Source organism: Myotis brandtii, unplaced genomic scaffold, assembly GCF_000412655.1.
Source record: "Myotis brandtii unplaced genomic scaffold, ASM41265v1 scaffold8, whole genome shotgun sequence".
NCBI classification, from domain to species: Eukaryota; Metazoa; Chordata; class Mammalia; order Chiroptera; family Vespertilionidae; genus Myotis; species Myotis brandtii.
In genome coordinates this window covers 6,821,350-6,847,966 of record NW_005371219.1, presented here as the reverse complement: position 1 = coordinate 6,847,966, position 26,617 = coordinate 6,821,350, and the positions used below count along the sequence as shown (strand labels likewise).

At 43.8% G+C, this 26,617-nt stretch overlaps 1 protein-coding gene across 1 annotated transcript in view; it reads right to left on the bottom strand.

Annotated features, from left to right (window-relative positions):
* The window catches only part of METTL24 (methyltransferase like 24), a 73,111-nt gene that overhangs the window by 37,274 nt on the left and 9,220 nt on the right, over window positions 1–26,617 (bottom strand). The window contains exons 2-3 of the mRNA XM_005883818.2: window positions 12,178–12,276; window positions 5,165–5,304 (exon numbers count right to left, since the gene is read on the bottom strand). Of these exons, the coding sequence (XP_005883880.1) occupies window positions 5,165–5,304; window positions 12,178–12,276 (239 nt within the window). The remainder of the gene's footprint in view (window positions 1–5,164; window positions 5,305–12,177; window positions 12,277–26,617) is intronic.

The following is a 26,617-nucleotide window of genomic DNA, read 5'->3' as shown; positions in this document are numbered from 1 at the left end:
AGGCAGGCAGGCAGGTGAGCAGTTAGGAGCCAGTGGTCCCGGATTGCGAGAGGGATGTCTGACTGCCAGTTTAGGTTAGGAGCCAGTGGTCCCAAGGGGTCCCAGATTGGATACGGTGCAGGCCGGGCTGAGGGACACCCCCCCCCCCATGCATGAATTTTATGCACTGGGCCACTAGTATATTCCTAATAGACAAAAAGAAGAAATAACCCAAATGTCCATCAACTGATGAGTAGCTAAATAAAATACAATATATCCATACAATGGACTATCATTTGGCAATTAAAAGGAATGAACTACTGATACATGTTACAACATTATGTGAAAATATTATACAAGAGGGTAGGCATAAGGGGGAGAGATCAACCAAAGGACTTGTATGCATGCACATATGTAATATCTTAATCAATAAAGAAAGAAAAAATAAAATTAAAAAAAGAAAGATAAAGAAAATATTATGCAAACTGAAAAAGCCAGTCACAAAAGGCCACATATGCTATGCTTCCATTTATTTGAAATGTCCAGAGTAGGCAAATCTACAGACAGAAAGTACATTAGTGGTTGCCTAGGACTATGAGGTGAAAGGGCGGGAAGAGGGTTGGAAAGAAACTGGGAGCAGCTGCTACTGGAATCCAAGGCTTTTTTTGAAGGGGGAGTTGGGGGGGGGGAGATAAAAATGTACAAATGACTATAGTGAGCAAAACCACTAAATTGTACATTTTAAATGAGTAAACTGTGTGGTATGTGGATTATATCTCAACGAAGCTGTTAAAAAAAACTTCAAAAATAAATCGGAGCAACTGTAGGGAAAGTCTTTAACCCACACCATTGAGGGCAGAAGGGTTGAAAAAGTATGACAATTAGCATTGTTCCCCAAGAGTTTCAGGAGGCCATTTTTCATGCCAGCATGAACCAGAGAATCTGGACAAATGATTATCTATCTTGATATAGATAATTAGGTGATCTATTACATAATTATTGAAATGATTATAATTAGATCTATAAACTGCCAACTACTGGAAGGAAATAGGTTTTCCAAAGCATTAATGACACTGAATAGTGGATAAAAAATATTTTATAAGTATTCATTTTTATTAAATAACATTGCACAAAAATGTCAACTTTTTTTTACATATATTCTCAACAGAGATGATCTCACCCTTAAGGGGGCAAAAATTGATTCTTGGGGCCCAAAACATCTTCCTCTTTTTACATATAAAGCACAGATATACATATAATATATTATTATACATTATATAATACTAGAGGCCCAGTGCACAAAATTTGTGCAAGGGGGGGGGGAGGGGAGGGTGTCCCTCAGCCTGCCTGCACCCTCTCACAATCCGGGACCCCTCAGGTAGGGTCCCTAGGCCTGGCCGGTGATCAGGGCCTATCTGGACTTTCCTTTCCCTGGCTGCCAGCAGCTGGCCCTGGCCCTGCCCCCACCCCTGCCGCTGCCACTGCTTGCCATCTGTGCAGTGCTGCCCCCCCTTCCCCACCACCGGTCGCCTCCCTCTGAGGGAGATAGGCATGGGTGCCATTGCTTGGCTGGCCTGGGGCTCCCTCTGTGGGGCAATCGCTGGCTGGACCCACACACCTGCCACAGCACCACCGGCCAGGTAGCCTGGGCCTCCCTCTTTGGAGCCCCAGGATCGATCGCCCAGCAGAGTGAGGCCCTGCCCACCCGCCTGGGGCTCCGCGATCGATCACGGTGCAGAGGGTGGCCTGGGCCTCCCTCCGCAGGGTGATCATGGGGCGATGGCAGAGCCCCCAAACCAATCGCATCACACCTGCTTGGCTGGCCTGGCTCCAGTGCGTGTCATAGTGTGGTCATCCGGAAGGTCGTCCTGACGCCCATTCTGCTATTTGGTCATTCAGTCGATTTGCATATTATTATTATAGATATTATATATATATATATATGTAAACAGATCATAATAAACCTATGATATTAAAATTTCATGGGGGTGATAATTATTTAAGAAGTTTCCTTGTGTCCACGGTTTTCTGATTCCTCATCCGTACATGCTGTGAGCTCCTGTGTTAATTACACGAGTATAAGATGAAAATGTCTGGCTCTGGAGATCAGTCATTGCTCTTGACGTGCTCATGGCAACCGAAGTCCCAGATTTTCTGTATAAAATATTGCTCTTGTTGCTTAACCGTGTGTCATCTATCAAATCTTCTTCTGTCTAATGCTGAGAATTGTCTTAAAACCAAATTAATATCTTCAACCCTCTCCCCCAAAGAACTAAAGAAAAGATGAAAAACATTTGCCTGTATATGATCCCATCTCAAGTTTTCACTTCCACTCACACTCCTACCCCTGAAATTCAATCTTTCACATGAAGGATGAAATAGGTGATTTTCCTCAGTTCACTCTCGCTACCTCCCTTAGCCCCCAGCCCCCCAACCAGCTCCCACCATCACCCTCCACCCTACACGCAGGAAGACTTGCAGGGCTGACGCGTCCCAAGTTCTACGGGAGATGATATTATCATCTGAACCCACAGCCTCTCATTTCTCAGTTCCCTTCTCCATAACATAATGTTCCTTGTCGGTGCTTTTCCTGTCTTAATTGGTCTATTCTACCCATTTCAAAACTGAAAAGGATCTGACTTTAGTTTTCAACTGACCTTCGTACAGAGTACACTTTCCCAGGGGAAAAAAAAAAGTCCTTTATGTAAAATAAAAAGCTTTGGTTCCTAGTAAAGAAACTTCAGAGAAAGGTGGAGATGATACCTGCTCCAGTTCTTGGGGTTGGGGGAAAGGTAGGAAACAGACCAAGAGGCAGGGCAGTCAGCCTGTGTCCTCTGATGCTCAGGTCCTCAGATCCCTTCCTTCCTCACTCAGGAAGGTAACGCTCAGTTGCAGCTGCACCCATCGTCCTCCGTTAGGATGGAAATGCCTGGCACGGTGTTGCTGCTGCCATGGCCCTGGGGCTGGGAGTACTCGCTGCCTGGATGTAGGGGCCATACGCCCCACCTGCCCTCCCCACCTGTCTCACAACTGTCCCAACACTCCCAACGCGGGGAACTCAGGCACCTCATCTCAGGAGCACCACTCTGCCCTGGGTTTCTTTCTTCCTTCAGCATCAATTGAGATGCTGTCAGCTGCTACTTACCTGTCCCCCGAGCAAACGATTTACCTGAGGAAGGGGGATGCTTGCCTGGACCCTCAGCCCTGTAACAGTGTGATCAGCATCTATACATCCACAATCCAAAGCATCCTTATTTAGGGCATAAGAAATGATTTCTTTAGTTTCCAGTTTTCAATTAAGCATCTTCAGGTTTTGAATCAAATATTGGCCCTCATAATCTATTCATTTCTATTTCCAGTGGAATCCAACTGTTCTTATCTGCTCTTTACAAAGTTGATTTTGAATAGTGAACATTTAAATGAAAGTAAGAAACTACCTTTTTCCATGTAATAATCAGATATCTTACAGCAGAACCATCGTATCTAATGGCACTGAAGTATGAGGAAAGCAAGAAGGAATTTTAAAAATCTCTCCAAAAACAGCTTTTCCAGTTTCATTTTACTCAGTTATATGCTTTAAATAAAATTATTCCGGGGTGTAAAATATTAAGCAACATATAAAAGCAATTTGGAGCAAGAAAATAAGACCAAGCTGAGATCTCCAATTTGCATGTGGTACTATGCAATTATTTTTATGGCCTACTTTCATACATTTTTAATATGATATAAAATAAACTCTCCTGTCACAACTTCCCATTCTTCCTACAATCTTGAAGCAGAGCTGCTGGGCTCCCAGCAAAAGAGCTCTAATCAACTGGCTGAGCAATTTATTTCCTAATCCTCAAGCCTCCAAGTTTAAATCACAGCATAGCCAGCTTCCCTCCTTAGTCTCCTTACCTCAGCAACCATTTATGTAACAAATACAGGTGTCCCCAAAAATGTATGCACACTTTAACAGCTGATAGCTGTTAAATGAAAAGGAAATACGTTTAAACAAACACTGCCTTTATCATTGTATTCAAAGTGTGTATACATTTTGGGGGGACACCCTGTATATACTGAGTGCTTGCTCTTATCAAGTTCCACTGATACTCTTCATTTAACCCATAGAAGAATGCTTCTATTATCCTGAAACTCTTACTTGAAACATTTGTGGTTTTTTTAAATCCATGATGACTATAATTAAGAATTTTTGTTTTGGTGAAGTTTTACAAGCGGTGGTCATCCTCCAGGCATCAGCACCTGTGGGTAGGCCTCCACATCACCCAAATGTCTGCCCCTAACGCTTACCATCTAGGATTCTGGTGCGCAGCTGTCACTCATGGGCCTGGACGTAAATCTTAGCGGTGATGAAACCTATTGGTGAGGAACAAGCCTATGACACTTGTTGGGGTCCCCGGAGCTTCTGTGAAGGACCTCGGGGGTCTTGCCTGAGGACCTAACTGCATGGCTTCCACAAAGAGTCTATGGACAGGGTGCTCCAAACAAAAATAACTCTCTCCTGCCTTTTCTGGGCATATACCATTTGTAAGTTCAGGACTGTTTAATGAGTCCTGGTGTATTTGGTGAAATAGATTCATCGCTTTATGTTCACCCTTTTACAAAAAGCTCTCTAAATCAATTTGTACATTTAGGTCATTTTCAGCCTGAGTAACTGAATGTCAATATTTCCCACAGTTTTGACAAAATCTGTGGTTTCATAAAAAGTTCCTTTTGTTTCTTTCTTTTTTAATGGAAAAAGATGCCCAGATTTACCATTGGTGCAAAACATCCAAGTCCAATCGTGGCCATTTGCCTTGGGCCACTCATCATACTGTGCCTAAAATGTCTCACAGCCTCACTGTTCTTCCTTTTCTCTAGGTGCACTCTTAACATTTTTCTCTCTCTTTACAATAAGGACGCCCTAATTCTCGCTGGAAATCACTGACTTCACCAAGAGGATCATCATTATGCTGAAAACTGAAGTTGACAATTCACTCCCTGCAGAATGAGAAAGTGGCCCTGACCAATTCGGGTGAACTGCAAGGACTCATAGTTACATCACAGACAGAGAGTCCGGACAATGGCAGGAGGCAAAGCAGAGCACCTGCCACACACTGCACCCATTCATAACTACGTGTCGCTGGAAAGACCTTGGCCGCCTGCAGAAGTGTTTTTGTTCTCTTCTGCTGTAAAATATACTCACCCTAAAGAGTAGAGACGGCACTGCTTGTTGCGGATTTGATGAGCTAAGCCAAACCTGTCATCAAGACAAACCGACCAGGGCTGCTTAGCAGAGCTGGAGTCTGTAGCCAGGCTGTCTGCACTCATGTGATCACATGCAATCTGTAGGGATTGGAAATCAATGTGAATAATTTAAAGCGTTGGATGATAAATGGCAGGTGGGCACTTACCGCTTCCCTGGTCCCTGAAAACCATAGCGGAAGAGTTCTGTCCTTCTCCACTGCTAGCTATGCCCTTCCCTGGGGAAACACAAGGCTGCCGTAACATGTTCAGAGGAATTCCTAGTACCAGGTTATGAATAACCTCGTGGAGACTATAGGCAGGTTTGAAGGGACGTTACGAGCTGCTATAGCCGTATGCACAGAGCACACAGGGGAGAGCAAGTCAGGAACAATGACGGCAGGGAGGAGGGGTAAGGAAAGGCTTCACAGAGTTGTGTCAGCCTTGGAGAACGAACAGAAGCTGAGACCACGAGGACATTCCAGACATGGAGAACAGGGCTCCGAAAACACAGAGTCAGTTACCCACAGCGTTCCTACTAGAAGTCGTGGGATACGCCCACAGGCCTGGGTCTCAGGAGGATACAAGATTATTGATTCCTTATCTCAGGCAGATAAGGTGGGGCCACCAGGGTCCAGATAGGTAGCATGTGTTTCCCAAGGCTAACAGCTGATCAGGGGTCATGGAAAATTAATCCTAGTCCACGCTAAGAGGACAGTTCGCTTTGTAACACACTCTTCTCATGAGCTTCCTCCTGGGGGAGAAGAGCAAGGGCCCCATCCAGGAAGGAGGCTCTCCCTGAGCTACCCAAAGCACTTCTGGGTAAGAAAGATAAGAAAACCAAAGGGAACTGGCATCTAAATCAAGCAGAAGCAAGTCTCTAATTTCAAATGCACATGAAGTAGTAAATATCTTTCTAAGGACTTGTGTTTGAGGCTGACACAGTGTGCACGGCAGAGGCTGCTGGAACCAAAGAAAACAAGACTGGCCAAGGTGTTCACCTTGCTGAGCAAGAGCACTTCCCCTAATCCCTCAAACTCTCATAGTCATCGCGATGTCCCGAGAATCGCAGGCTCTCGCTGCCACATCACAGACAGCAGACCACTCCAGATGCAAAAGGTGTTTTGAGGTTCAGTGCTTTGATTCATTGGAAAACAACACAGCAAAAAATTTTCCTCTTAAGAAGATATTCTAGGCTTTCCAATCCTTTAATTTAACCATTTTTTGCAAATTTTTAATCTGAGAGGAGTTTATAATGTGGCACCTATTCAACTAATACAGCATCTCCCTTACTCTTGTAGTCTAGGGCTGGCCTGGTAAAATCACCCTAGCACTATCAGTGACTATGACAGAGTCTTCTGCTAGGATTTGGACATTAGAGGGAAGCTTAACAAGTGAAACCATATATATATATATATTATTATTTGTTTATCAGTTTTTCTACAAATACTAGAGGCCCGGCGCACGAAATTCGTGCAGGGGGGGGGCGGTTCCCTTAGCCCAACCTGCAATGACGCCAGCATCCCTTGCCCCCCAGCCTATGGCCCAAGGCCCCTCCCCTCCCTCCGCAAGGCTGGGGCCCCTCCCCTCCCTCTGCGCGGCCAGGGCACAGACACTGGGCTCATGTCACCAGAGGCAAGGCGAGCCCAGCATCCCGTGCCCAGGCCTCTGGCCAGAAGCCCCTCCCCTCCCTCCGTGTGGCCAGGGCATGGATGCTGGGCTTGTGTTGCCAGGTGACGCCACCAGCGCCCCACCCCAGCCACTATGGGCATGGCCATCTTTGTCGTGGAGTGATGGTTAATTTGCATATTACTCTTTATATATATATATGCCTAATATGCAAATTGTCCCCTCAGGAGTTTGACTGGGAGACCAGGAGTTCGATCGCTCGCTATGATATGCACTGACTACCAGGGGGCAGTGAGGAATGAAGAAAGTCCCTGTCCAGCAGCTGGCAGCTGGGGAAGGGAGGCCCCGGCTGGCAGCCAGAAGGAAGGTCCCGGCTGGCAACCGGAAGGCCCCAATTGGCCCTGATCACCAGCCAGGCCTAGGGACCCTACCCATGCATTAATTTTGTGCACCGGGCCTCTAGTATATTTATATTATTTTCCCTCAACCCAGTATCTCTGTCTACAACCACTGTTTAAAGGGGGAAAAATAATAAATGGAATTGAATTTTCTCCCAAGCAACTAGGATACATTTATTAACTGAGTGTGGCAACATATTACTTTGTGTAATTTATTCCTATTATTCTCTCACAGATAAATGGAAACTATGCCTCTGCCTGCCCACCTGCTAGTCTCCACCCACCCACTAATGGAGAAGCTGCTAATCTAATTAGTCAGAGCTGTGTGTTCACTGGGCCTGTTTTTGCTAGTGGGCAAGTTACTGTGCCTTAAACATCAGCACCTCCACTGGCACTCTGTTCATACCCTGCCTCCTGATGCAGTTAGTTAGGCCAGGGCAGTTGTGAGGGCCCCCAAGGCACACCTGGTCCTCAGAGCTGAGCCACTGGCTCCAGGGCAGCTTCCTGGGGTATGTTTATTAAAGTGCCACGGCGATGCCCATCTGCTGCTGTCCTTGTGTGGACCCCTCCCTGCAAACTGCCATAATAGCAGATTAGGATAGGGATGCTCATCGTTCTTATTCATAATTCCCTCCTAACAGCATTAGAGCCTAAGTCTGGCCTTCCCCACAGTGTTCCTCAAGGTGTGGTCCCCCTACATTCTGATGGACCTGGGCGGTACTTCAAAATGCAGATTCCTGGGTGCCACTCCAGATCTGTCAAATCAGCAACTTTGAGGCTGATGCATGCATCTTCACAAGTTTGCCAGGTGATTCTTATGCCAGTGGTCTACTGCACCCTTTGTAAAGCCCCGTTGAAATGTTCAGCCGGCCTCCCCTGTGCTTTAGCAAATTAAGAGAAGAGGCTACTCTTAGGCCAGAGCTTTCACCTGAAAACAGCAGTCCCAACCCCACCCCTAACAAAGCCAGAGAGGCAGGACCGGCAATCAGCCAGAGGCCTCTAAGAGTCGGGTAAGTATTGAGGGTCAAGATTCAGGGCTTTGGGGTTCAGCTGCTCCTCCTTTGCCAACATTGGAAGTAGAGTTTTATTCTATTAAAAAGGACACTTTAAGCATTTCTTCTTCTTCCACAGACTTCATCTTGCACAGATAGATCCCTATTGGAAAGGCATTCTTTTCCATTCAAACTCTTTGCTAATGTTCCCCTTTTCTCTCCTAGTTCAAAAATAAAACACAGTTCTTCCATTTTAACCATTTAATAACTATCTCATTGATAGACTTTAGCTTTTGAAAACAACTAAAGTAAAATTCAGCTCCTAAAAATTAATTAAATATTGATTTTTCAAACTTCCTTGTTAAGATTTATGGCTAGGGCTTCCATAAACCCTCTTGCAAGCAAATAAGTGAGGGCAGTAACTCCTAGCTAAACTTTAGCTCCAGTAATTATGTCCCCCCCTCTCTCTCCCTCTCTTTCTTCCTCCCCTCCTCTTCTAATTCCCCTTATAATTTTTGCCATATAAAAGCAAATTAGGTATAGACAAAGAAAAATAGACTCCAGGGAGAAAAATGTTTTCTAAAATGCTTTTTAGTTATTTAACTTAAAGGAATATAATTTATTTTTATTTTCTGTTGTACTGAAGAAGCTTGAATAGCCTTTCTGCCAATCCACAAGTGGAACCTGGCGAAGGGAGCCCTTAAAATTTGTGGACTTTTGGCAAGAATCACTTCACTGACCAACTGTGTGTTTATGTAATACCACTATTTGGAAAGGTAAAATCTCAAGGAAAGGGTTGTGTTTTTCTTGTTTTTATCCCAATTTGTGTGTGTGTGTGCATGTGTGTGTGTAATAGTAAGCATAAAAGCATATTGTTATGAAGTTCTAAAGTCTCTCTCCAGAATCTAGGTTCTAATGTTATTCTCAAAAAAATAAGTAGAAGGGTAGATGATGATAGATAGATAGATAGATAGATAGATAGATGTTTAAAACGCATTTTATTTTTTTTAACCAGTAACTGTTGCTTAGATTAATTCTGTGCTGCACAGCACGCTTCCTGGAGGCATATGGTTTGGGGGTTGCCATCAAAAGCTAGATCTGGAGCCTTCCCTTAGAATCGAGCTCTGTGTTTGTGATTTAACCATCAGTGTATCATCAGCTGCAAAACTCAGAGATGTAACCGTGGTCTTTCACATTAGAAAACAACACCTGATGAGCTGGAGCTTGACGTTCCCTACACTCTACCCACACACCACATCCTCAGGTGCTGCATTCAAAATGCAGGGCCCCAGTCATGCCACCAGAGTCGCCACAATGCAAGAGCAGGAGCGCCATCTCCTCGGAGTCCGGCGCCACCCTGTGCCACGCACAGGGCTCCTGTTCCTCAGCTCCCTTAGCCTGGGGAAGCGTCACCCACCGTTTACGCTGCTGGAGAACACACAGCTCTCCTGCACCCTGCCTGCTTACCAGTGTGAGCGGGCATCTAATTCAGGTTTGGCATCCCAGCCTGTGTCCAGCACAGTGCCAGCCACAAAGCAGGAGCTCAACAAACATCCACTGAATTGAGAAAAGAATAAATCAATGATGAACACATCAAATGCTGGGCCTTGCTGTACAAGTTTGAACACAGATTTGAGGGAAATAATTTTTTATTTTATTTTAAAAAGCAGCAGAGAGGACGGGGGTGGAATTTGCTTTAGTACCTTCAGAGGTTTAATTTCTTTTCCTTGCCCATTATGACTCACTTCTGCTAACTGGAAATTTTAGGTAAGAGTGACTCTAATATTCTGCCAGTTTTATAGATTTTCATTTTCAAAATGAATCCTAAATGAAGCATAGCCCCCAAAGCACCCAAAAAGCTCTGCATTGCATAGAAAGGGGGAGAGAGCCCTGGGTAGCAAAAGATTCTATTTAAGCACAAATTAGTGTCATCTCTGATGAGCTCCCACCTGCTGGGCTCCGAATGACCTGGAAGTACATAAAAGCACAGGATTTCATCTGGGTAAAGTGACTCCTGATCACAAAACCATTCTGAGGTCTGGAACTTTATCTTATTCTTTCTGGAGGACAAAAATCCTCCTAATGAGCTTCATCAACCAAAATTCTATTATTGTACTCACCAAGCTGAATAAGCATTGTATGTCCATTTCTCTGCCTTTCCAACTAGTTTGTTAGTCTCTTGAGGCTCGTGTTATATCCCCAGGGCCTAGCACAGTTCCTGGCACATAGTAGATGCTCAAAAAAAACCAAAAAAACACACAATCCTACACTACTCTCAGCACAGTACAAGGTCACAGGACTGACAGGGACCTTAGAAACAATTTAGTACTCTTCCTTTTCAAGATCAGAACAGTGAGAGACACAGAGAAGCAAAATAAATGGCCCAGGGTCACAACATCAGCGCACACAGTAGCATGCTTTTATTTTATTCTTTTAGAATTTTTCTCCTCTCAGCCCGTAAGACATGGGAAAGATCCAAGAGAGGCTTCAGATGACCCTTTCATGCCTCAAGAGCCTCTTCTAAGTAAATACATCTTTTAGAAGTTACAGAATATTAACCTGCAGTACGTACGAAATGGGATGTAGAGGCTTTCACTTGGTCAATTTTTTGGGGGGGGTGGAGCCCATCGTTCTCAAATTCAACTCATAAGTTTCACATCTCTCCCTTTTCTCGGTGGCCTTTAAGGGCTTCTTAAAAGTCACAGTAAAGAAGTCCAGCTTCTTATTCTTCACGTAAAACCAAACCATAAAATTACAATTTCAGTATTTTAATTAAGTCTGTGTGAGGCCACCAAATTCATCTGTAGCAGCAGAATAAGATAAAAACTATGTAAAGCACGGGGACCAATTTATCATCCCCTTCCTCATGATTAATTCAACACGCTTTTACTTCCATGTCTAGGTGACAAATATTAAAATCCCTGATTGACTGCATCCTATGAGAAATGAGACTTTCTTCTACCTCTAAATTAGCCTTCTACGGATCTAGGAATACATTCTCTCCCGTGGATGAAAAATGGGCTTTGCTGCCATAAGGTTTGGGAGGAGGAGTGGAATGCCAAGAGCCAATGGGTTGAAGGGACATCAAGGAACTCGGGTCCCCAGTGCCACCCCAGCAGCCAGTGAGGCTTGCTGAGTGGGCCTGCACCTCACAGACAGCCTGAGTTGTTAATTTACTAGCACCTCTCACTTCAGGGCGACGTTTCCCCTCCGGCCTCCATTTCCTCTTCTGCCTCTCTCCCCAGGATCAGGCTACTTGAGAATGGAACCTCCTGATTAATGTGTCAAGAATCACAGACTCTCCTTAATGGACGATCTCTCTGCCTGCTCGGGGCACCAACTCAGCCTGCCGAGCTGGGCGGGAGCTGCCACAACGTGTTAAGTCACGAACACAGGCCAGTGCTCGGTAATGATTCAAAGGGCCCCGGAGAACAGAAAGCCTCTGGATTCATAAGCTTCTCCTTGGACTGCCTGCGGGAGTCGCCTTTGCTCTCTGGCCTGGCACGTCCCTGTCTGCCCAGTGTCTGTGGCAGAAAAGCAAGCAGGCGGATTCCCCCAGATAGAAAACGAAGCTTGAACCTCCTCCGGATGAGGGTTTTGTCTTGTGACACACTCGACTGCCTACTCACGGGCGCACATCTGTTTCTTCAAGTGGTTTTCCAAAGCCATTTTCTAAAGTGGATCCTTACAACACATCAGGATGAATCATGAAAATGTGTCAGGATGGCGATGCTCCTGGAAGGGAGAGGATGCTGACGGGCACAGAAGGCACCCTTATCTGCTTCTAAGAGAGCGGATACACACAAGCAGCGATGCCCCAGAAACCATGTCCCTCTCAAGTCCCCCATCAGGAGTCGTTGGAAACCTCCCCACCCCTCACCGACAAATCCTTCTTCAAAAGGGGCAATCAGTATCTTTTGCATCATCTCCAAACCCCCTTGCGCATGAAACACAACCTGGGTGGTGCTGATATATCTCAGGAACCTCGAGGCTTCTTCATCCAGGGACTGAGCAGGGCCTGCCCAAGGCTGCAGGTCTATGTGCCACCGGGAACCCTGCGAGAGAGAAAACAGAGGTCGGTGTGTAAGGAGGAGTTTGGGGGTGGGGTGGGAAAGAATTAGAGTATGAGAGGAGGCAACAAGGCTGCTCATCCTTCACGTAAAACCAAAACCAGCGGCCTGCAAAGCAAGCCCGCCTGCACGCAGGGGGCAGGGAGCTGGTTGAGAGCTGCTGTCATTGAGACCACATCAGTCCCAGGGAGACAAATGAGGCCTGAGAAAGCCCAGCTAGCAGGCTGAGCAGAGATTGCAAAGACATCCCCCTGGGACGCTGACTCTTCTGATCAAAGCAAACTCCACTTGACCCCATTGGGCTCTCTCAGCGGCAGCTTTGCATTACCCACGCTGATCCCATTCAGAAGAAACACTCCCCTGGTTTCCAAAGCTTAGTGCTTCCGAGATATGTGCCTCCCTATGGGCAAGTTTTGTTGTCTCAGCACCATAATGCCTGAAATCTTGCGTTTTGGCACCTTCCCCTGCACAGGGAGACAGAGGGTGACAGCAGGGAGGCTCGGTGGCGCCACCCAGTGTTCCAGACCTCCTGGCCTCTGGGACCTTGGACATGTGGGCAAGGAGGGGTCACCAGCAGGGCTGGAAGGGTAGCCTTCTAACACTGTGAGGGGGCCCCCACCTTTTAGCAGAGAACAGGTGGAGCTCCTGGAGCAGAGTGGCTAGAAATGAACCCTAAGATCCCTTTAGTAGCGTGGTGGGGTGGATGAAGGGCTGGGGGAAGGCAATGGTCTAGAAGAAACAAAAATGGGGACCCCTCCAGTCAACAGGAAGCAATAGTCATGAGTCCTTGCTAGAGTTCCAAGTTCACCTCCTATGGTTCTTAACACCTGGAAACTTCCTGGAGCCTCACTTCCAAGGGGTGAGTATGGTGTGCGGGAAAGGGCTGGGGGGCTGGAGAGGCTCAGCTGTTGGCAGGGTGCATGTCTAGTGTCAGGAAAGACCTTGGGTGTCTTGGCACAGAGTGCAGAGCGCTTGGGATGGTCCCCTCAAATCCCTTTTATGGTGAGGAAGGAGGCAGGGAGGGTTCTGGGGACAAGATAAAGAGACCATCCATGTATATGCATTGTTCTCCAGTTAGGTACTGTTATGGTCTGAATGTTATTGCCTTCCCCACCCCCAATTCATCAGTTGAAATCCTAATGCTCAATGCGATGGGGCCTGTGGGATGTGGTTAGGTCATGAGGGTGGAGCCCTCTTGAATGGGATTAATGCTCTTATAAAAGGGGCCCTATAGAGCCCCCAGCCGCTTCCACCATGTGAGGACACAGCCAGAAGTAGGCAGTACAGCCCTGAACTGAACCGTGGTGGCACGCTGGTCTTGGGCTGCCAGCCTCCAGAACTGTGAGCAATACATTTCTGTTGTACATAAAACCACCCAGACGGTGGCATTTTGTTACGACAGCCTGAACAGACTAAACAGGTATTATGGCAGGAACTGTCTATCATCCAAAAAAGAAACATCTAAACAGGTTAGATGTTAGGCCTGAGATGCTTTAGTGCAGATGTGGTCTGTTGCTCCTAGCCATCTAGGTTGGGGTTAAACTAAAAGCAAGAAGTGGGGGAGCAAGCAGGTTAGTCAGGGTGAAGGCAGGTGTGTGGGCTTGGGGAAGAGGAGTACACTCTTGAATGAGGGTCTGAGATAAATGCAAATTCTTTGTAAGTGATAAAGGCTTGTTCCAGGTTAGGCATTGCTGACTCACTGCATGGAGTCCCTGGGGTCCTCAGTATTACTGTCCAGACAGGTCTGCTCTGCCTCATAGTGGCTGAGCACCCTGCAGTCCTTAAAGAGCCTTCACCGATTTCCCACTGGCTGACTCTTTCTCAGGAATCCTTAAGGCAAAGCTGGTGTCGTGGGCATGCAACCTGCCTAGTCTTAGAGGCTCGTGCTTGGCTTCAAGTGCTGCTGACACCCTCTTGAAATTCTTAATTTTTGAACAAGGGGTCTGCATTTTCATTTTGCACTAGGCCCTGCAAACTATGTACTCAGTTTGCCCTGAGGGGCACCTTTTCTAGAAAAACAGCATTTTCTTATAGCTGTGCTTGTTCAGAGAGAGTCTGAGAACATTAGCTCATATATCTTCCTAGTTAATGTCTTCTATCCCACCTATTTTTTTTTCTTGTGAATTTGTTTTTATTGGGATATAGGGGAAGGGCCAGGAAATTCCACCCCCACCCCCCATGTCTCCTTTTCCTTTTTCTGAATTAGATGTTGATTATCATTTGGTCAAAGCATGCCAGCCACTGGCCAACACCGATGTGAATAAAACCTCGACTCCCCCAGGAGATGCTCACAGTCTGGTAGGGGAGGTGAATATGTACAAAATGACTTTGATAGGGGAATGCTGAAATGCTTGGGAGAGCTATTCTTTGCAGGAAACTATTTAATTATGAAATCATAAATGATAAGCACATTTAAATACAAATGCCTCCTAGTTTTGCTTGGTCACATTCTTTTTGCATAGAATGACAAAGAGTGACTTCCCAGGTTGCCACTGCTGTCCGCACAGCAGCCCAACGCCCTGGGGCCAGCCTGGTGAGGCCTGGGGTTTAAAGATTCCCATGGCATTGTTGTAGGCCTGCTCCCAAGTGCCCCTTGGCCCCGGAGCCTCTTGATGACAATGATAAAGTTAGTTCACCCATTATGGTTTTCCTCTAAATCAGGGTTTAGACTTTTGCAGGCCGTACAGTTTCTGTTGCAACTCCTCATCTCCGGTTGTAGCTCAAAAGCAGCCTTAGTAAGTCAACAAGTACTCATGGCTGTTTCCAATAAACTCCATTTACAGAAACGGGCAGCAGGCTGGACTTGGCCCACAAGGCTGTCGTTTTCCGACCCCTGCTCTATTTGATTATAATTTGGAGGTAGAGTGGTCTAGAAGAGAGTGTTTCCATTTTGAAATAAGGCAAAAGAGACAGATTAATTGAGAAGAACTTAATAGACTCTTTACAAAGGTGCAGGCAGGATTTAAGGACACCAAGAAGGAACAATGCAATAATATTTGTGGCAGGTAGCAACAGAGAGCCCTTATAAACCGTAAGAGCAAGGAGGGGGAGGAATTTTGGAAACCCAGAGAGGGAAACTATATGGAGAAGGCACTTAATAGAGGAAAATAGAGGAACATAGCTAATCCTATCACATCCAATCCTATTACATACCCACCCCAACTGTCAAACCCAACAGGAAGGCAGAGAAGAGGAAGGCTGTAGTTGGTCTACACGGGTCAGTCTCCAGGGTGCAGAACAGGAAGAGCAGGGTAACAGAGTGGACCTTGAGGGGTCAATGGAAGTTCTCCTGCACAGCATCCTATGATGAACCAATATGGTGAACCTATGGAGTTACCGCGAGGATTCACAAATAGCATCCTTCTTGCAATCTGATATTTCTCATTTCCAACTGAGTGCTGGCCATGACACTGTAGCTGGAACAGTGAATAACTTAAGTTGGAAGATCTCAGGTGGGAATATAATGGAAACACACAGCAAAGAGATGCCCTCGGAAGTTTCTGCCTTACTGCTTTGGTTGAGCTGTTTAAAAAACATTTCACATAATGTTCTTATTGGAATCAGTCTGACAGTAATTTGTGATTATTTCCCCCAAGAAAACCACTAGCTTTTACCATCTCTTTCAATTATCATCTGTCTTAATTCTTAGCACACACATCAATATTTGTCCTTCAAAAAAATCCCACAAACAAAATTTTCTGAGCATCTTAAAACATCAATGGCCCGTGTTTAATAGAACAAGACAAAAAAATACTTTTCTTTTAAAAATTTTATCTTTATGATTTTGTTAGAGTAGGCAGTTTGACAGGCATGAACAGAACAGGAAAAATAGGCCAGGTACAGAATATCACCAGGGCAGAAAATCTCAGGTGCCTAGCAATGGACAAAACTGTAAAAACAAGTATTAATAGTCTAGGACCTTAATCACAGGATATAACCTTTCCTCCCCTAGCATGTCGCTGGTCATGTGGCTTAGACCCCCTGACCCTTCATATCACTAGTCATTCTGTTTAGACCCCTTTACAGGAGAAACAAGGGGGCTAAGGATTAGCCTCATAAGACTCCCATATAAAACCTTGCACAACCACTTCCTCAAGCATTGAGCCCTCAGGATAATGAGGTTCTGGTCAACATCAAATAATCTTAGGAACAAAGCCTTGGGTCTATTGACCACAGAGACAGAGTTTTGGTCAAACTAGAGATAACATCTAGACTTCAGTTGTGTTTCAGTTCCAGGCCCAAAAAAAGCAGCAAAATCAGATAAAGGGATGCCATGGCTGATATCAAAACCAGATGTAATGACTAATGACCTCCTCCCCTAGCACCAACCAATCAGTAAAGACCACGACTGTGAAGAGTCACACATGGAAATCTGATGAATATTCAATTGAGATCCTCCCCTGAGATCTCCTCTAAAATCCCCACCTTTGGAAGATCAAAATTCTTAAGATAAAGGACCTCAGTGCGCTCTCTCTCTCTGTCTCTCTCTCTCTCTCAAACATGCCCACACTTCTTTCCTTCTTCAGGGGAGCACTATGGAGCACATCCCCACCTTTCCCCCTCTTCTTCCCTCAGGGGCCTTATCTTTGCTTTCTTCTTCCTAAGCTCCAAGGGCCCTTCTTTTGCTCTGTAACTTGTTTCCTGAGTCCATGTAGCCCCCCTGGCTAACTTCTACTACCTCTGTAACTTCCTACATACATTTCTTATGTTTGAATTCTTGGCTTTGAATTCTTTCTTAGCCACACTCAAGAACTGAGGTCCAACACTCTAACTCCGTTGTTAACAACTTTATCCCAAATAATTTTCTAAACACAGGGTACACTATTGTCCATGTGCTCCAAATACCAAATGGCCAGAGCAATGCTACCCCCATCACTCCTGGAAGGTAGGGGATTTGCAGTCCTGTCTGTGCCTCTACTTCTTCTTCAGATGGTAAAGGAGCAGCTTAAGCAGAAGGTGGCTAAAGGTACTGTAATTTGGGGCTGGTCTGTCTGTCCCCAGCAGGCCTGAGCTCAAATGTCAAATGCAGCATATACAACGAGTTACCACCCAGAAGCCGCCATGTTCGTGAGCCCCTGCAGAGATGGACTCATTTCCAGTCCCTGATCCTGCCCCCTATTCCACTCATACAGGGAGCCACTCTCCCAGCATGAACCAGCATCTCAAGGAAGACTGGGTCCCAGATTTCTGAGGAAAGGGAACACCCACCCCCCCTCATCTTTTGTTTGTGAAGGCTTTATTTGGCACTTTCTCCAGGAAATATGCATTGAAAAGTGAGCTGGCTTCTTCTAATGAGGGGCAAATGTTTTGATTACATAGGAAATTTTCCAAAAATTAAGGACAGCAAAAGATTCTACTAATTTGTGTTGTATGGGGCTATTCTACAGACATCTGAGATTCTGTTTCCCAAAGGGTAAAAAGTGATCACTGAGTCAGTCCAAGCCAGTGCATAGAGATAATGGACTTGGCTCAAAAAGAATGCAGGAAGTAGAACCATGAGGCTTTCAGATATTTTTGTAATTTATGATATCAGCATTAAATGTGTTTCTCAAAAAAAAAATTATTTCAAATGAAAGAAAATGAATTCTAAGAATTTACTATTAAAAGATAACATGAAAAAGAAAACAATCTTTTAAAATATTCTTTTGACTCCCAGCCTACATTTATGCACATAATGCTATATAATAAAAACCTAATATGCTAAGTGTCTGACCATTTGACCATTCGACCAGTCGCTCTGATGCTCACTGACCACCAGGGGGCAGATGCTTCTACCGGTAGGTTAGCTTGCTGCTGGGGCTGGGCCAATTGGGACTGGGTGAGATGGGCGGGATACGCCCTGGAGCCCTCCCATGGTCCCTTTCCGGCCCTGATCGTGCACGGATTCGGGCACCAGTGGGGTCCCTCAGCCTGGCCTGCAAGGATCAGGCCAAAACCGGCTCTCCGACATCCCCAGAGGGGTCCCGGATTGCGAGAGGACACAGGCCTCTAGTAGAAATATATTAATTCAAGACCATAAACCCTAAACAAAACTGGTTACATTAAAAAATTATAGAAAAAAAGCAGACCCACCCATGAACTAGAAAAGAGAGCCATCGATACTGCCTTCTGCAAAAGATTGCTTTGTCTTGAAATTTGGAATAACAGATTTCTTCTTCACAGGCAGTTTCCTGCACACCCTTGAATGACCTCACATAGCCCACGCAGAAACTGTCAAACTAAGAACAGTATGACCACCAGTTATACAAGTAAGTTTTACACAAGCATCTTTTTTCTTTTTTTGTAAAAACAAATATAAAATAAGCCAAAGAAGGCTTCTAATGATCCGTTCCTCTGAATTTTCAGTACCACAGTTCTTCAGGGATGAAACAGTATGATGAGTGATTGAAATGACAGTTTCTTTATTGTGATGGCTAATTGGTAGAGTGTTTGTGATATTTTTATAAAGTTTTAATATTCCCACCTGCACATTCCTACATTTAGTAAGCTCCTGAAAAGGTTAAGAACCAGTAATTTCTGTTGGGAGAGATGGCTAACGACTGATCCTCTACATTATGGTTGTGCCCATAGGAAAGAATAAGGTTGTGAGTTCTTGACTCAAACTAAACGATACACTGAGCATGTGTTGATGTGCTGATGTTGGGGACGCCGAAGCTTCTTGGAGGAACAATCTCAAAATAAGCAAAATATATTTATTTTGAAATTTTGTTGCAATTTTGTGATAATTAAAAGCATCTGTTAGTGGGTAGGAAACAATGATTGAAAAAAATTGTTTATTCCTTTCTAGAAAAAGAAGGGAATTTGTGCCAGTTGTTAGGGGAGGAGGAGGCATAAAATAGTGCCTGGACAGAACATGAATCCGGCCACAGCTAAGGGTTTGTGAGCATCAGCCACTACCTTTCTGGGAGACCCTTAGATCATCATGGTTCTTAGGTCTCTGTTCAAGTGTAACCAGTACTCAGAGAGTCTCTGGGGTGGCAGCTCACATGCCTTCCCTTAGGCATTCTCATACAATTAGCCTTTTCCTCAGAGTCAGCCGGCTTCAAAAAAAAGCAAGGATCAGTTACACATTTTGTTTAAACTTCAGGTTCCCCATGCACGAATTTCATTTAACAAATAAAGAATCTCAGTTTCAGCTCTGGGTAGGAAGGGTAAGCACACCCCCACCCTGTGTCTCCCACTGAATGTAACAATAAAATCTGGACAGAATACACGGAGCAATTATTTGAAGAATCTGAAAAGTAAAAACTAGCAGGCACATTGGGGGAAAAGACTAGATTCAGAAAACCACTCAACTGGCAGTGAAGTCGCCATTGTCATTTTCTTACGGTATCCCACCTCCTGCCCCTACACAAGGCAGACTCACAAGGACACAGGCATTGGCACAGACTGAGCTCCAGCAGAAGCCCTCTTGTTCAGGCTACAGGAGGGAAGGGGTCTTCTAATACTAAGAGAGTGGGGAAAATGCCCCCATCTTTTCCTCTCCTTTCTTTTTCTTTTTCTTTATGCTTTCATCCCAACTCCTAAGCAATCCCATTACGGTAATGGAAGTCACAACAGCAGCCATACGTACCTAAAACTCTGAGGAAAGGGAAATTTCCTCTCCAATTTGAAGCTCAAGAGGGCAAGGTGAACCCCCATGAGTATATTCTGTCCCCTTTCTCCCAAAGCTTGGCCTTGGACTTGGGCACAGTCAAGGGAAGTGTGTGGCAAAGCATTGGGAAACTAAAGCCCAATCTTTCTAACCAAAGGTTCAGAAAATGCAGGGAACCAGATAATACTGAGAAAATTGCAGAGAAGGAAAGCAACTCCACAAAGTGATTTCTGAAGTCCTGGGCTCAATAATATGATCCTCATTAATATTTCAAAGGCTTTGAGAACTGAGCTAATAGACAGACCTTTACCCAGGTGCCAGACCAATCAATCACTGGGTGGCATGAATGTGGGATGGAGTTGCAAAACATTGCAAACAGAACCGATACTGACATCACAATCCATAGAACTTGAGGCATGAACCGAACCAGGTCAATTTGCCTGTTAAAAGACATATATCAACTTTATGTATAGTATGGAAACACAACTCAGAATCCCATAATATAATATTCAAAATGTCCAGGATATAATCCAAAACTATTGAGAATGAAACCAAGATGAAGACTCAGGAAAATCCCAATTAGTGTGGGGAAAAGACAATCAACAGATACCAATACAGACATGACACAGATGTTGGAATTATCTGAAAAATGTTAAAAGCAACAATTTGAAAAATACTCCAAGAAGTAAGAGCATACACTCTTGAAACCAATGGAAAGATAAGAAGTCTCATCAAAGAAATAGGAGGTATAAAAGCCAAATGAAACTTTTAGAACTGAAAAATACAATAACCAGAATAAAAATCTCAGTGGGTGGACTCAATATCCAAATAGATATGACACGAAGAGTCAGTGAACATGAAGACGGGTCAATAGAAAGTATCTAATCTGAACAACAGAGAGAAAAAATGATTTGGGGGGGGGGGGGAATTAAGAGTCTCAGTGTCTCTAATATGCAGTCATTGGAATCCCAGAGGAGGAAGAGAGAAAAAATCAGTGCAGAAAAACACATTTAAACATATAATGGCCAAAAGATTTCCAAATTTGACAATAGACATAAACCTAAAAATTTAAGAATTTGAGCAAATCCCAAACAGAAAATTCAAAGAAATCCATGCCTATAAATGTGATAATAAAACTACTGAAAACTAAAGATAATAACATCAAAAAGAGCTGAGTCTCTATTAATCTTCTGACTGACCTGCTAGTGGGCCAGAGTCAAAATGGTTGGGTAGGAAAGGGTAGAGCCAGCCCAACCCACAGGGGGCCTCTTACCCTAAGGTTCCTTCCCTGTTAAGGGCAGGTCCCACCTCCCCAAGTCCATCTGCCAAATGTCTTTGGCAGCAGACAGTGCTCATGCTGAAACCCAAATCCAGAGCAGCATCTGAATCCTTTCCCCATCCACCTACCATCTCTTCATCACTACAGAGTGTAGGCTGGGAGGCAAGGGACCAGAAATCAAATCAAATGCACTATAACTCAAGCAGGTCCTCATAACTTTTAGGAAGGATTAAATAAAAAAGAGAGAAAGACAAAGGATAGGGAGGAATAAACACTCAGCTCTAGATTCTCTAAAATTTTATGCCAAACCACAAGTCTCCCCAAGGGCTCTCTCACTGTGACCGAGGCTGCTGCTCACATCCGTACAGTTGTCCTTCATGGGCCTCTCAGCCTTAGAGCCTCTGATGAGCATCTGTGGCACAATGTCCAGCAGAAAGCTTGTCAATGGTCAAGCTCAGTGTTGCTGAGCAGTTTTACAGGGAAAACATTCAGTTCTAAAAATGGCTGCATACAATGATGTATATACGCATGAATGTATGTATTTCTCAGTTTTAAGTATGTATTCATTATTAATGAACTTTTCATCATTTTCATATTGTCCATATTTTATACTTCTATATATTGCTACCCTCTGGTCCTTTGGATTGTGATAGAGTATTTGGTAGCCTGAGTGAATCCTACTGGCAATTAGAGATAAGACTCTGGTTCTAGGACATTCCTCCCATGATTCTGTATTTATAGAACATTTTCTGCCTGAATGCACTGTGAGTTACAGTGCCTGACAAGTAGAAGCAGCCCAATAAATGTTTCTTTTTCGTCTGTGGGAAGCTGCCAGCAGTGTAAAATAAGGCAGAGAGCTGGCCAGACAGCTCTGGAACCAAAAGCACTTAAGCCTCCAACCTAAATGGAAGTAAAGATCTACCCTCTTTATCACTAAGTGGCCCTTTTCAGGAACATGAAGCATTGCTGAAAGAAGCAGACCTTTTCGGAGGTCGGTTATTATTGGGTTTGCTGCGGTGTAACTCTCTGGACTCAGACTTCTTTCATGAGCGAGAGTGACAATCTCCAAAGTTAGAAGTGAAGCTGCCAAAGTGGCAGCTGACCCTGGCCCAGCCTTCTCCCCTCATTTTAGACAGGAAATAACAAAAGTAAAGGGGACAAATAGCGCAAATAAACACAGTAGATCCAAGCTGATAAAAATGTTGACCACATTTCCGAATTGTATGAGAAAGGGGGACTAACATTCATTGCATTAAAGAAAAACAAACTTCCTTCCTCCCACATGGAAGGACTTAAAAAGCAAACAGGCGATAGTACCCAGAAGACAAACTAGCTTTAAATTTACTTATTTTGTACCTGTAGAGAATCACTGCATTCAAAGAAAACGTATGGATAATCTGCCAACTCCTTTATATTAGAATTGAAGAAAATGAAGCTCAGAGGGGTGAAATGACATACCAGAGTCACACAGGTGGGAGGAGGCAAGGCTGTGTCTCAGACCCAGACCTCCAGGCTGCTAGTCCCATACTTGTTCTGCTACACCATGATGCCTCCGACCCAGGCCTCGGAGTTTTATCTTTCCCATACATAATTTTCCTTTTAATAGATATTACATGCCCAATAGCAACTTCAGAAGGGATTCCCAGGTAAAAACCACAACAGCTGTCTTGCACTGATACATTTACGAACTTCTTTATATATATGATAGAGAACACACTAAAGCGTTCACCAGAGGCTCTGAAAATGTCATGGATGATGAAACGTCAATGAGTTTAAGAAGAGGATTAGAATGTGACAGGGGAAAGGATTCAGGCCTTTCTGATAAATGGCAATGGTATGTCTCAGTGGGCACGAGGTCAGCCTTAGTCCTTGAATGACAGCAAGAAGCTGAGATCTTCCCCCACTCCTAACCCCCACTGGATGTAGCATGAGCAAGATATAAATGTTTATTATTTAATCCACTGAAATTTTGAGGACATTTGTTACTGCAGCATAACCCAGCCTATCTTGACTGATACGGGTACCTCAAAGGCACTGGGTAAAAGATGGTTATCATTATTTATGAGCGTATCCCCACAGAACCTTCCCAATGCCATGCCATCAGAGACTGAATGGTAGGACAGAACAGACCATTGGTTATGGAGATTCTCCGTTAGGGAAAAAAAAGAGTTATAACCAAAGACAATCCACAGCGAAGATAAGACTCAGAGAAGTGAGAAATGCTCAGATAAAGACTATAGGACACTCTGATTACAAAACAAACCCTACTCTGATCTGCTTCCTAATGCATCCTGCCCCTAACTTACTGTGCCAGGCTTTTTTTCCTCCCATCCAGAATTATCTTAACCACTAATCAGTTCAAATTCCACACTTTATTCAGAGTGCAGTTCTAGTCCCACGTACTTCCCCCAAATATCCCAATCACTCAAGCCTCTACGATGCACAAAATAAACTATGCAAAGCAGGTGCTTCACAATTATTGCTTGTACTTCTCATTTTATACTTAAGCAAATGTTTGGTAAAATCTGTTTCAAGTGTGTCAATCTTGTTTCCCTCGCCAGACTACAAGCCTTGTGAGGACACCATGTGTTTTACTTGTTTTAAAGTCCCCCACAGAAATGACTCCAAGAGACATTTTTATATTGACTTAAATGCCAGAGAGGAAAGAACATGATATAATTCTTGGGATTGAGGACAATTTTTTTATTACTCTGGAAAAAAGTAGGGAAATTCACTAGCTGACCTTTTTAGTCATACTTTAATCTAGCTAAATATAAATACTCTTTATTTATTTAGGTGGGAATAAATTATTATAAATTCTAAATGTCTTTGATCCAGCTTTGTTCAAATTAAAATAATAAAAATAAAACCAGAGTTGACAAGCAATTTAGCAGGCGCCCTGAGAGATTCTAAGAAAGCGTTGTTAAGAATTTCAAACATTTCATTAAAAATTAACATTTGTTTTGATAGATTAGAAAAATCTAGCAATTAGAAAATTTAAGCTAAATCTGTATGCTAGTATATTCTATACCTTGAAATTGTGAAGTTAGGTTTACCCAAATCTATTTGTGAAGAAGAGCACAGAGCTTTTCTGTAAAATGAAAGTTTGTTTTCATAATTCCAAAGACTGTTGGCATGTAACCTTGAAACTACAAATGTTTGTTAATGTAAATTTTTGTTAAATGCAGAAAAACTAATTGTTCAGGTAAAAGTGAGAACAATGTTTTCCATGGAGGGCTGATCCCATAAAGCCTTGCTCTGACCCAGTTCTGATCACTCAACCTGCACAACGCTGTGCAGATTCCCTTAAAGGTGAGTTAATGCATTTCTCCTTGTAGGAATTTATTTTACACATAAAATTAAGTTACTCCACCATACTTTAAGCCATGGTGCACACTTTTTATTTCTGCAATATGTTTGCAGTAGAAGCACTCAACCTGTCTCTACAAACCGCCCTGGGCAGATGAACTGGCTCACAGCATTTTCTCCACCTGTACACTTCTGCTGCTACCAGACTAGCTATAGTTAAATTTTAAAAATGTGAAGAATCACTGTTCTGAAGTGAATTCAGGTCCTCACTGCCCTGGTTGTCTGCAGCCCAGAGGAACTGAGAAGCCGAGCACCAGCACTCCCTACACAGAGCCCTCCAGTTGTATTTCTCTTTCTCACTCTACTTTTTTTTCCTCCTAAACTCCAATCTGTTCCTATTTCTTCGCTTCTATTTTTAAATTGAAAAAGTTTGGTTTCGAAATAGCTATAATCTAAGAACTCCTCGGATAAAAGAGAAAATTAAAATTTCAATTTCTCTTACCCCACTTCTCCCATCCCTGAATGGTTTTGTTATTTAAAAAAAAAAATTTTTTTTTGGTAAACCTTAAGAGTACTTTTAATCTGTTTTTCCTATTACGCTAATGACTTGACCAAACATCTGTGCCTTTATTTTAACTATGAGCATCCCGGCTTGCCTATTTTTTAAAATTAGCAAATTATATACCAGTATATGTATTTTTTTCTGTTCCTGTCCCAACACATCACCATCACAACAAAGGATACAATGTTATGTGTGTTATGGGGGCTCCAATCTGTGCTGGTGATTTGGTTTTATAAATACGAACATGCCTTGTCCAGGAGTAAGGCCCAGGCACTCAGATTTTCCAAAACAATTCTCTGTATCCAGGGTACCCAAGTAAATGCAAGCACTTCAGCTTCAAAACTGATGTGGCTGTCTGCTCCTGATTGAGGTTAATGGCCTCTAAGTGTACATTAGCTAACTAAGCCATTTTTTTTATTTCTGTACAAAATGAATATTCACTATTCAAAAGAATATTCCCTATCATAATTATATAATCAGATCCAATTTGTTCTTAAGCAAAGTAAGTCATGTTTGAAATTCCAACCTGACAAAATAGCTAAAAATTAAGCACTAAAATATATTGGTTGGCTTGGAAAATATCTAAAATGCCTTAATATCAAACCTAAAATCTAGAGTAATCAACATATTTTTCTGAGATCCAAATTTCAGCATGGAGATAGCCAGAGTATAGAGGAGAAAACGATATTAACTCTGACCTCAGCCGACAATTTCTATTTACCTTGAACCAGTTATTTAACAAATTCCCTCCTGGTGGAATGGAAAAAACACCACCTCACTCATAAAGCTATTATGAGAACCACTGGGGATAGCAACAGAGCAAATCTTTGTAAGCTGGGAAGAGTTGTATAAAAGCAAGAGATTGATATAATTACTGTTCCCTTTAACACAACTGCCCTCCTAAATGTGGGTAAGAAAGAAGAACCAAGGTAGCTGAAGTCTAAGCAGAAGAAAAACTCACTCATATAAAGGATGCAATAGGATGACAGGTGCATGGCCACATCTTTGGACAAATCCCTGGTGCTCTGTGTCAGTGTTTTGTGCAGAAAGCTGACACAGTAGGAGGCCAGCGAGCTCACAAGGATGGCAGTTTGAGGTTCTCCCTTACGCGGTAAACAGCAAGCTCCTGGGCTCCTATTGCAGGGCTGCATGTGTCTGGCTCTGCAGTGCCTCTGCCAGGCCTGAGAAGCTGTTGGGAGAGGGAGCATGAAGTTCACCAGGTGAACCACTCCTCAGGGGCCAAGCCAGGTGCTTCCTAGCGAAGCAGGCATGTGGACGCGACGTTTCTGCTGAACATGTTCATCGGTGAGCACCATGAGGCTGGGGTCCCAGGGCTCTCTCACAGTTCATCTATATCTGAACAGAGAAAAACATGTGCTTTCACAGCTGTCATTCACTCTATGGGCTTCTGAGAATCGTTTAACTGAGATATAATTCACATACAATAAAATTTACCAGTTCAAACAACTGGGTGGCTTTTAATAGACACTGAGTGGCCCGATTATTATGACCACCTGACGTTTGTAGGCAAATTAGCTATAATTTCGCACTGAAGTTGCTAGAGGGCCAGACCCATTATAAA